The sequence below is a fragment of the Lepisma saccharinum genome, chromosome 1, assembly GCF_977018435.1.
Source record: "Lepisma saccharinum chromosome 1, izLepSacc3.1, whole genome shotgun sequence".
In the NCBI taxonomy this organism is placed as follows: domain Eukaryota; kingdom Metazoa; phylum Arthropoda; class Insecta; order Zygentoma; family Lepismatidae; genus Lepisma; species Lepisma saccharinum.
In genome coordinates this window covers 123962832-123975439 of record NC_139229.1, presented here as the reverse complement: position 1 = coordinate 123975439, position 12608 = coordinate 123962832, and the positions used below count along the sequence as shown (strand labels likewise).

The 12608-nt window shown below is 35.9% G+C and overlaps 1 protein-coding gene across 2 annotated transcripts in view; it reads left to right on the top strand.

Annotated features, from left to right (window-relative positions):
* The window catches only part of LOC146000485 (carcinine transporter-like), a 123704-nt gene extending 116949 nt beyond the window's left edge, over positions 1-6755 (top strand). For both annotated transcript variants that reach the window (XM_083138201.1, XM_083138191.1), the window contains exons 11-13: positions 2468-2646; positions 5330-5467; positions 6534-6755. In XM_083138201.1, the coding sequence (XP_082994327.1) occupies positions 2468-2646; positions 5330-5467; position 6534 (318 nt within the window). In that variant the 3' untranslated portion in view covers positions 6535-6755. The remainder of the gene's footprint in view (positions 1-2467; positions 2647-5329; positions 5468-6533) is intronic.
* The last annotated feature ends 5853 nt before the right edge of the window (positions 6756-12608 follow it).

Below are 12608 nucleotides of genomic sequence, written 5' to 3'. Positions count from 1 at the left end.
TTGGTACTAGGTACTTAGTATATTTTACCATCTTGTTACTTATATGATGATCATTTAGGAAATTTTATCCAATGTATTTGAATTTTAAGGGTTAATTTTGTTTTTTTGTTTTCAGGAACGTAGATAGTTTGTTACTTTCTAGGATAGGCATTTAGTTAGTCTCTAGTAGGGATGGCCAAACGGATCCGGATTCGAAAAATCTGGATCCATTCGGATTCGGATCTGGATCCAAAAGTTACGGATCTGGATCCAGGTCCGAAAGTTTCGTATCTCAATCCCATTATAATATTACCACACCTTAAAGAGGTATTATGATCTTCGATTACAAAGAAATTTTTCGTTAGTCCTACAAGAATCTTTTTCAAGTGTTGTTCCTAAAATTCTTTGCTACGCATCGGCTAACACACTCGTGCACAAAAATAATCTTACTTGTTTAACATAAAATGTCAGAGGTGATTTTGTAAATGCCATTGAAACGAATATGTATTCATTCAAATGTATTGGAAATGAAAACACACATAAATGTGAGACATTCCATTCCAGGATGAAACCTTTAACACATATAACAAGATAGAAAGTTATACAATTGTTCTACAGTTACAATTTTACAAATTAAAATAAAACATTATAATATATGCAGTGTTATATAATTACAAAGTGTAAGACTAACAAGGGAGGTTATCTAAGTGTCCCCCTCCGATTTCCATGATACTTGGCAGGTGTGTGTATAAACGGGCCCAAATGAAGAAATACGTGTTTTTTTTGTTTCGGCTAAAAAAAACTGTTTTAGGGAGCAACCCCCCTTCAAATGTCAAGATGAGGACAAATTGAAGTGAGGATCTGACCCCTGTGTCCCCCTCCGATTTCCATGATATTTGACAGGTCTGTGTATAAACGGGCCCAAAGGAAGAAATACGTGTTTTTTTGTTTCAGCTAAAAAACGGTTTTAGGGGACAAAACCCCCTCAAATGTCAAGATGAGGACAAATTGAAGTCAGGTTCTGACTCCTATGTCCCCCTCCGATTTTCATGATACTTGGAAGGTGTGTGTATAAACGGGCCCAAATGAAGAAATACGTGCTTTTTTGTTTCGGCTAAAAAACTGTTTTAGGGGGACAATCCCCCTTCAAATGTCAATAAGAGGACAAATTTAAGTGGGCATTTGACCTATGTGTCCCCCTCCGATTTCCATGAAACTTGCCAGGTGTATAGCGGGGTCCAAAGGAAGAAATACGTGTTTTTTTATTTCAGCTAAAAAACGGTTTTACAGGGCAAAACCACTCAATTGTCAAGATGAGGACTAATTGAAGTGGGGATCTGATCCCTGTGTCCTCGTCTGATTTCCATGAAACTTGACAGGTGTGTGTATAAACGGGCCCAAATGAAGAAATACGTGTTTTTTGTTTCGGCTAAAAATCTGTTCTAGGGGGCAACCTCCCCTCAAATGTCAAGATGAGGACAAATTCAAGTGGGGATCTAACCCCTGTGTTCCCCTCTGATTTCCATGAAACGTGGCAGGTGTATAGAGGGGCCTAAAGGAAGAAATACGTGTATTTTTGTTTCAGCTAAAAACTGTTTTAGGGGGCAAGATCCCCTCAAATGTCAAGATGAGGACAAATTGAAGTAAGGATCTGACCCCTGTGTCCCCCTCCGATTTTCATGAAACTTCGCAGGTGCATAGAGGGGCCCAAAGGAAGAAATGCGTGTTTTTTTTTGTTGTTTCAGCTAGAAAACTGTTTTAGGGGGCAAAACCCACCTCAAATGTCAAGATGAGGACAAAATTGACGTGGGGATCATCTGACCCCTTTGTCCTCCTCCGATTCCCATGATTTTTGACAGGTTTATAGAGAGACCCTATTCCCCCTGTTTCTTCCTATGCCATATTTACGTGGTTTCGGAGTCAGATCCCCACTTCAATTTCTCCTCATCTTGACATTTGAGGGGGGGGCTCTATACACCTACCAAGTTTCATGGAAATCGGAGGGGGAGACTTAGACCTCCCTTGTATGTGTATTAATTAATTACAAATCGCGCACACACACTATATATATATGTGTATGTATATTATATATATATGTATATTAGCAGGTAACAATATGTGTTATAAGCACATTCTTACTTTCCAAAGAAGCGCATGTGGGATGGCAAAACGGATCTGGATCCAAAAATTCCGGACCCGGATCCGAAAGTTCTGGATCCGAAAAATTTTAGGATCCAGATCCCTAGGATCTGGAACCAACCGGATCCGGATTTCGGATCTGCCAGGATCCGGATCTGGCCATCCCTAGTCTCTAGCACAAGATACAACACCAAAAAAAGATTGGGTTACACTGCTATAATTTATATGCATGCTTAATATGAAACATACATATTATTACGTATATACTTCCCTAATTTCATTACATTGTACATGCAATTTTCAATTTTTTGCAGAATGTTGTATTATATGTGTAATTTTTGTTTTCTAGGGCACAGAGGTTCTAGTACTTCCACTTGTGATTATGGGAGTGATATCAGTGATTGGTGGTATTACTGGACTTCGTCTTCCTGAAACATTACATCACAGGCTTCCACAGACTATAGAGGAAGGTGAAGAATTTGGCAAAGATTGGGATCTGAAGAATTGCATGCAATGTGCCCCTAGCAGGTAAGGTTTCCTTTATTGATGATGAAGTTGTTCCTTCATGATTTAGGAAATCCTATGATGCATGCCTATGGCTACATGGAAACTTATTCAAAGCACTGAAATCACCAAATTGTATCAGATTGTTTATACTCATTTCTGCTAATTGACAAGAAGTAGAAATGTGACAAAAAATATTCGAAATGGAAATGAGAGAAGGGAGGGAGAGGTTTATACTAATTTAAACTTTTTAAACTAATGTATTTTATCTTTCCCAAAGTCCACGATTCTGATTACGTACTGACTACTTACATAATAATAATAAAGCAATACACAATTAACTTAATCAATTTCTTGTAAGATTATAGGTCATTCTACTGCATAATCATATAAAATTTCATACTCATGTGGATTCTCCTGCTTTCAAAATTTTTACAATAAATTAACTTGATGATAGTACATGTGCTTAAAAAATACCGAGAACTGAAAAAGTAATTATCATTTGCAATTTAATTAATCAACAAAAATTAGTAGTGCTCATGCTGTTATGTTTTTAAAGATACAATCATGATATAATTCTGAATTGAAGAGAGGCAAGTTTGCAGTAGATGGTGCAGTATTATTCTCTAATGTGGGTCCACTATGCTAAATATTAACCTGTATTTGCATTGCAAGCATCTGCACTGTACCTTTTTACAATTTTATTGTTCTTGCTAATTATATGAGGTCCATCCAGAAAGTAAGTAAGTTTCCCTGGGGCAATCTACAGAAAGAAACAAAATTGTAATGAAATTTTTTATTGGAACAGATACAGCAATTGTTGACCTATTTTTCAATATACTCCCCACTGGAATTGAGACATTTGTTGTACCGTGGGATCAACGTTTGTAACCCTGTGTCGTAGAAGTCTGCCGCCTGGGATTGGAACCAGTGTGTGACAGTCGTCTTCACCTCTTTATCACTTTGCAAATGCTGACTAGACAGGAATTTATTGAGGTGTAAGAAAATATTGTAATCACTAGGAGCGAGATCCAGACTATAGTGTGGATGGTCAAACACCTCCCAGCGGATCTCCTGCAGAAGATCTGTTGTGCACTGAGCTGTATGTGGCTGAGCGTTATTGTGCAACATGACAACAACACTGACACTGAGCACTCTGCACCGATTGTTTTGAATAGCATGTCTTAACTTCCATAGTGTTTTACAGTACCGTTCAGCATTCACCGTCTCACCTCTGGTCAAGAACTCTATGAGCAGAATGCCCTGTCTGTCCCAGAATGCCATGCACAGAACTTTCCACACCAAACACAGTCTGCTTGAATTTCGTCTTGCATGGAGATCCACTGTGACGCCAATGCATAGACTGCTGCTTTGTTTCTGGGGTAATGTGTGCGAACCACGTTTCATCGCCTGTGATGATCCTGGCCAGAAACTCGTACCATTGCAGAAATGTCAATATTGCCCCATGCACTTTGCTTTGTGTTCGGGTGTCAGTTGCTTTGGCACCATCTGGCACACAATTTGCGGAACAAGAGGTTTTTTATGATGATTTCGTGCAACAAGGAGCAAGAAATATGCAGAAAATGGCTGCTGAGTTCTGTAATCGTGAAGCGGCGGTTCTCTACAATGCACTGCCTCACCTGCTCCACAAGATCGGTAACAATGGAGAACTGGCCACTGTGATCCTCATCATGCTCATTTTGCCAACCTTCTGCAAATTGCCTGCACCAGCGATACACCAGCTGCTTGCTCATCATGTCTGTCCCATACACTTGACACAGCTGACGATGGATTTCAGTCTGTGCTATGCCTTGTGCGTTCAACAATTTTATCACCGACTGAACCTCACAGTCGGCGGGAGCTGGAATAAGAGCCACCATCTTCAACTGCTACTACGGTGTTACTGTGAGTTGTCGGGGAGTGCTGCCTGTTGCATACGATTGCCACGCCATGCATCTCTCACGCATGCCCACTAACCTCTCGCAATGCATGGCCTGCTATCTGTTGGCCATTCTGGAAACTTACTTTCTGGATCCACCTCGTAGCTAAAGCCAAAAAATGATGAATAAAGTAAATTTAAAAAAAATATGTTTCAGCAACTTTGAACTAACTAAGCTATGATTATGCTAATTAAACTATTATGTATCTTTCATTAAAGCATGAACTAGAGTAAATTTGCTTTAGAATAATAATAGAATTCACATTTATAGTGCTATTGTATGTTTTTCAGGGAACAACTGCTAAAGAATTTAAAATTAGAAAAAATAGAAAATTGGCAATAAATAGTAACACATTATTTAATTCTTTAGATAGAGTATCAGCTTGTGTGAAACTTATCATAGCTTCCATACAGTTTGTCAAAGGCAGCTTGATACAGCATACTTAACTTGAACTTGTTCTTGCTGTGAGATTTTAGAAGTGTGACATGTGGCAGGCAACTAGTTCACTTGACACATGGTTGATTCAAGTATATAGCATGCAGAAACACAGTGGAAGCAAGGTTGACATGCTGTCTGGGTTTAAATGTATAATGGGAAAAGGGTAAACCGAGGAATATATAATCATGGTTTCACTGTATTTCTTTGGAAAATATACTTAAACATCCTGCTTTCATAGTTGTTATATATTATCAGTGTTATCAGAAACTTATCATTTCATAATTACAATAAAATATTTTATTTCTAAAGTTTAAAATTCTATTTTGCAGGTTGATTAAAGTAGTATTCCCAGTAGCTGACATACAAAAGAAGTTTTCTTCTGCTCCTGACCATGTAGTTACACCAACAGCAGAAGTTCCTGCACAGCTAAATCCCTCTACCTTGGAAAAGAAACCTCACATGAAATGGTAGTGTAATAGTTGTAGACTGCTAGTTGGTATTAATTACATAGTACTGTAGTACCATATGTTATAAGTAAATGAAATCCATCAGTAAAATAGGTAAAAGCTGCTACTGCTCATCTGTCTAGACTGAATACATACTACTACAGCAGTTGGTTGTGAGAATAATTATGTTAAAATTTGTGAGTAATCTTAATGAATATCATCAGCTATTTTTTTTTTCTAAAGTTGTGGAATTGAGATCATAACCTTTTAATATGAACTAAAAAGAATTTGATTTGACTAGCAGTTTGTCATGCCAACCATGCGTCATCCCATAACTGGTTGGATGATCGCATACCTCTGCTGAAGCGTGAGGTTGGCAGTCGGTAGGCAGGTTGTGGCCCTCATTGGCTGTTGCGCCATGCCACGGGTTGTGTTATCTCTTGTAGTTTACAGTTTTTTTTTTACAATGCAAGCAATATGTACATACAAGAAAAACAATTTCATTTGTTTTGAAGTGAACATGTGGTTAGCAATCGCATGCCCAGGATTAAGTTTTGGGAGGGGTTTTCACAGAGTCATAATTGCCATTATAAGGTATTTGTACACATATACACACACACACACACACACACACACACACTAGAAAATGTTCTTGTTGGCCATGCACCTGCCTTCTCGCTGCAGGATATTAAAGATATTAATGAGAAGAGGTATCCAAAGAGATTCGGAACTTTCTTTCCAAAGAAAATTCTGAGTTTAGTACATAGGAATTTGAATGTTTCTTTTTTGAATATCTGAAAACTAAATTATTTGGTTAGTTCTGAGATCCACTGTACCTCATAACAGGTACAGTTTAATTCCCACTTGAGCTACACACCATTGCGAAGACTAAGAAAAGGATGAGGTAAGGTTAAATTCTGTTGCATCTTTAATTCTCCAGGCACAAATTACTTGCCTTGGACCTTCTCCCCTGAGCTTCTTCCCATTTCTTATTTTTTGGATTCTTGTCTTTTCATAAGAAATAGATTACCACTGAGTAATTTACATATCAATTCGTACTCACCGATTGTCGCAATTTATTTTTCAGATCTCCTTCTCAAGACAGCTTTTATGAAGACCTTTTTGATAAGGAAGCAATAGAGTGCAAGGAATTCCCTTGTGCATCTAGTGAAGAAACACCACTGAAAAGGGAGACTAATCGTAGAAAATCTTACAAAGGCTTCAATTTAGTGCGACAGTCTTCTGTTCTGGAGACACCAGTAGATTCAGCAGGTTTGATGCAAATAACATATTGGTATTAAGAGCTTTTACCCTGAATGGAATAATCCATGGCTCTCTGAAATAGACATTTTGTTTATTAAGCACACAGAATTGTAGCGTAGAAGATTTTCTGATATCTTTGTTCAGCTATATTTCAACTCATTTTAGCAGAACAAAGATATTTCAGTAGTGAAAAGGGAAAAATGATCTCCAAATAGTTGATCTCTACTTTAATTCTAACATATTATTCTAGAAGAATTCTTATATTTTTAATTTTAGAAAGTACTTTTGCAGACTTCAAATTTGTTGAAGAAATAATGCAATGAAAATAATATCTATATATTGGCAAATTTCTCTTAAAATTCTACTTTTAGCATGGAAATAGTTATTTAAAGTAATATAGAAGAAATAATTGGCATTATTTTATTTATTATATTATTTATATTGTTTATGATTCAAGAAAATATTTTGTTTATTTTTTTATAAGCAACACGTTTTACAAATCACAATTTATGTTGAGTAAACTGCTTAGCAGAATTAGGCTTCATTCTTTTTATAAAGGAAAATCATAATGTTTATCTAAAGCAAATTCTGTTTTATTTGCAATCAACTAATATTTCTGGAACTCTAGTGATAATAAATACCGGAAAGTTTTTGTGTGTAACATTCCAAAGCATGATTATAATAAAGGTTTTATAGTGATTATATATTCATCAGCACAGAAATATTAACTTGATTGGTAAACATTTTTCATTGTTGTGATTGTGAACTTTTTAACTAACTGTATAAAAGTTTGTTAACAACTTAAATTGTTAGAGAAATATTTCATGTTAGTCAATTCATCATGAGTATAACATTTAAAAGCTGATAATTATATTTATATGTAATAAACTTACAGTATTATTAGTGTAGGAGTAGAATTTGTTGTTACTATTGAATGAAAGGGATAGTGAATGTTGGTGTGTGGGTGTGTATAACTTAGTAGAGACTGTGCTTGTTTAGGAAACAGTATATTAGGAAAAGTTTACATAATTTATAAAAATACTTCCTCAGATGTATAAACTGACACAAATTTTTCTGTGTGGAAGGTGTGAATTTGAGTTAGAAAAGATCTGTAAATTTTGTTTTAAAAGATAGTGATGCATTTTTTTTTCAAAGGATGGAAAACGTTTTTTCTCATGTGTTTTTGTTTTCAATACTCACAATAAGAGAGAGCATAAATGGTTGAATCAAATGGAAAATCCGATTTTATTGTCTACAGAGTATTTATTGCAAGCACTGAAATAATTGTATTATCGCTGTTCAACATAGTCCCCTTCTAGTTCAATACACTTACGGGTGCACAGATACTCATGCGCCACCCACCCTCAATACTCAACACTGTCGTTCTAGCAGTATGTGACCTCACATTGTTGTGGAGGAGACGCGCACATACTTTTCGAAACTTTAGCTTGTCTTGAATGATAACATGGGCTGAATCAACGTTAATGTTCAATACTGATGCCACCTCCTTGACTGTGACATGCTGGTTCTTCAGTATCATGTTCTGCTGCTGAACATGGGCAAGGAGAATTTTCCACACTAGTGATGCTTTCATTCATACACCTGTCACCCTACTGAATTCTCATTAGATGATGATTCTCTGTAGGTTCACGCCTTTGCTAAAAAAAAATCTTGGAACACTTTGCTACTCTTGCTTGGTGGTCTGTTGTAAGGCTGCTGCCATCTTGTTGAACTGTTTCCCAGGTTCCTATATGTGATGCAGGCATGCCAAACCCATCATTTGGAAGCTTGTCATCACCTTTGCATACCCAACACACATTGATATCTGTCATACATGTGATTTTTAATACAACTTTTCCAGTTTTCCACTGAACGGCCTTTTAATAACTTGCAAGGAGAAACTGCAGTGAAAGAAGTTTTAATTTATTTGATCTACTAAGAAGAAGACATGATTCCGAAGTATTTTTATGTCATCTGTCTTCATTACTTATAGTTTATCACAAAATATTAATGCACAGCTAGAAATTTTATGAAATGCTTGCATTGGTAGCATAATTAATTACTTTGTTATATATATTAGGCAGAAGCATGCGGTAAAGGAAGGTGGAGCAAGTGTCACTTGCATTCTTTTTTCAAAAACAATTTTGATATCATAAGTTCACATGTTTCAATGCCTTTATATGCCTTGGAATGAAATTTTTCTACTTTAACATATTTACATATGCAGACTTTCCAATTCCCCTCTTTTCAGTCATATTGGCTGCAAACATAAAGTGCCACGATGCTCGGCAACGCAGCACAGCTGATCCGTGTTGGTGGGAAGAGGACTGCTTGCCTTTCTCCCCACTTTTCGAGTGACTTATGCAGTTCTTGCATGGGCACTGTCGTTCCTCCTTCACGAAAAAAAAAAAAAAGGCGACCACAAGCGATCCCCGGCTTGCTTTGTCTTTTGCAAGGGTGTTGGAAAGACCTCTTCCACGCTGACCACAAGTGTTGCTAACTTCCAGAATTTCCTACACATCCGTAGCACCACCTAACTCTGTAGGATTATTCACGTGTGAAACTTAACAGTAATGAACAAATTAGCTTATGAAGTTAGTCAATGAGTACCGGTCGTATGGTATTTATAAGAAGAAAAATCACCAGCCAATACTTGGGCATATCAGCCATGTGGTCAGTAACTCCGAAATATAGAGGGCATGTAACACTGCAAACAGGGTGAGGAAGAGGGCACATTTGGAAACGTGCGTGCTGTGGATACGTGTTTTTTTACTGTGGCCATCGTCCTGTGATATTCTGTTCTTTCGTGTGGTGTTTTTGCTGTCTTGTGTTAAAGTATGATCTACATTGAAAATAACCACCAGGGTTGACAAATGAGATGAGCCATCAATTTGGAGTGGTGAACCAAAAAGTTGGAGGTGGTGAATCATGAGAGACCATGTCCTAAACTATGCGTAACCGAAACAAGTAAAAAAAAAAAAAAATCCACTTTATGCAGAGAAAGGCATAAAGGACTCGACCTACAGTTTAAAGTGGAATCCGAATTAATCGACAGAGTATCGAAACCCTTCATTACAAGGCAACGATGTTACGTATTGTGTGGTTATGTAGCAGCAATGTTATTAATAAATAATTTTGTTTGAACACGCAACTATACAACCAAGTCTTCCTTCCTTAGACTTCCCAAATTAAAGTCTTTGCAAAAAGTCTTTTCCATCCATGAGATACTATCTACTTGGATCTGAAAATAAGTTACATCTTGTGACTTTTGTCAAGTTTAATGTGGTAACATCATGTGGCATAAGATATCAACTTCATTAGAATTTTTATCCTTTGAACCTGGTACAAATACAGTATTACACCGCATTAATCATTGCAGATTTTATGCCAAATTTTTCAGCAAGGAAGTAGGGAGTGACCATTATGTGAAGCTTTTTTTTTTTTAAAAAAAATGTGTCAGCATTACTAAACTTATTAGGATGCATGGAATGCTCATGAATATTCATTAATATTGAAATCCAAATCGACATACACACATTTTCTTTGTGATAGTTTAGCAAACATTTTCCCAGAAAATGAAGAAACACATGAAAGAAAAAGAAGCTACACATTAGTTGTTATTGAATTTGTGCATTATAGTCAAAATATTACACTTGAGAAAATTTACTTAATTGTTGTGAAGTACCCATTTACAAAGTGTAATCTTCTGTCTAAAGATTTTGCACCTCTATCATTGGTTTTATTATCTGACATGCTGATGCAATGATTACATGATGAAAGGGGTATAAACCAATTTTTGGACTGAAAAACCAAGGTGCGACATTTGTACGGTGAAATATGGTACAATGCAATAATTAGGCTATTACAATTTTTTTGAGCTTGAATATACTATGTGAAATTAACATTATTTTTGGAGTTAAAACAAGATAAAAATATTTGTAAATAGTTATCTTTGAGTAGTATTTATGTGCAAGTATTTTTGCTAAAAGGAAAAGTATTAAGTAATTAAGATAAGATGGAATACTTCTCTTGGACAAAACTTAAGAAGAAGTCAAATAAATCTTTTGGCCTTAAAATTTTTACGTACTTTTTAATATTGAACTACATTTTTTCATTAGCAATTATAATTTACTCAATAAATTAAAAACAGAAGAAATACTTTCCGAAGTAATTTCTTAAAATTATCTGTAGCAAGTATTTTATACATCATTTATGCATAAAATTCATATAATGTAACGCACAATGTTTACATTGCATTGAACATATATGTACTTAGCTCTCATGTGAATACTGTAAAAGATGTTAATATCTTTCTCTGACTTGTTATATGATGACTATTTGTATATTAGGAGCAAATGCTCCATTGAGTGTTTTCCTTATGTGTGTATGTGTATATGTAAGATAAATGAGTGATATTTATATAATATGTATATTCTATTATACATTGAAAATACATCTATCTTTTTCATGATGGATGCTGTAAATGCAGTTTTAATATTGTATGCGTAAAGATTCATCTTTCTGCATTGTAAATTGGATGTTTTTCTGATTTATTTTTAAGGATACACCGTCTGGGATGGAGAAGGTAGTGCATCACTACTTCGTTTGTTCCCATCTCTGTCCCAGATTCCATAACCCCTCTTAATAAAGGCATTGGTCCTTCAAAATTAATCGGAAAAACAATCCAATTTGCAACGGGGAAATATGAATCTTTGCGTATGCAATACAAATCTATCTTTTTACTTCAGTTTTTACTGTCCACCAAAGTTACTGTAATTTTTAAGACAAATGTAATATAGTGAAGGAAATAGAGAAAAATCAGAAAAAATAACATGTAGGACACATATATGTAATGATAATCTTATTTTAATTTATGTACATTAAGATTATCAAAAATGACAATTTAAGAAATAAATAGATCTTTATATTTGTACATTTTTCAAGTTGCAATAAAGGTGAATAAATAACATTTAATATTTTATTCTCTTAACAGTAGTCTACTAAACAACTGAGAGCTTATTCAAGGTCCTGACACTTGGAAGAGTTCAATGGAAAGGTACCGAGAAGGGTGACCTTAGACAATAATCAGAAGTAATTATAAAATATAATTCAAACTCGACTGGGTAATTTCTTTCATATGCACTTCCTTACGGGTTAAACACTAGGCACAAGTTGTCAGTGCAGTTACAGTGCTGTTATTCTTATCATTCTTGATCATGTTGAAAGAAAATACCATCATATTGACATGGCAAAACTTGATTGTTTAGGTACCGAGAGAGCACACAAAGTGAAGCTGTCTGAAGTTCACGTTGCAGGTGTAATTGTTGCTTGCTTATCAGGACAGTCTGTTTGTTTTAACGTCCAGTATAATTTCTCTCTTTTTAATTTCCGTGAACGTGTGTGCACATTTGTCCAGTGTAATAAGTCTTTCATAGATCACATACAGTATGTTACTTTCAGTGTTAGTTTTTTCTGTGTAAATCCAGTGTGTGTTTGTGTGTGTTTAATAAGATTGTGAGACCATTGAAATTACCAGCTGAAAACTTCGTTAGAACAAAGAATTTTTGTGTATGACATATGTGAAAACTGAATCATGTCAACACGTTTGTAGGCAATTTTCACAGAAATTCCCTGGCGTTGCAGCTCCAGGTAGAGAAACAGTTAGGCAACTTATTTTGAGATTAAGAGAAACAGAAGTTACAAGAATTACGGAAGAGGAACTCTTGTGTATCAGACCAACCGACACAGACCGACCAACCGACATACCCACTGACCAACTCACCGACGGACAAACGCAGACCGACCAACACAGATTGACCAACCGACACACCGACCGACAAACACACTGACCGACCAATGCAGACCAACCGACTGACACACTGACCGACAGACACAGACT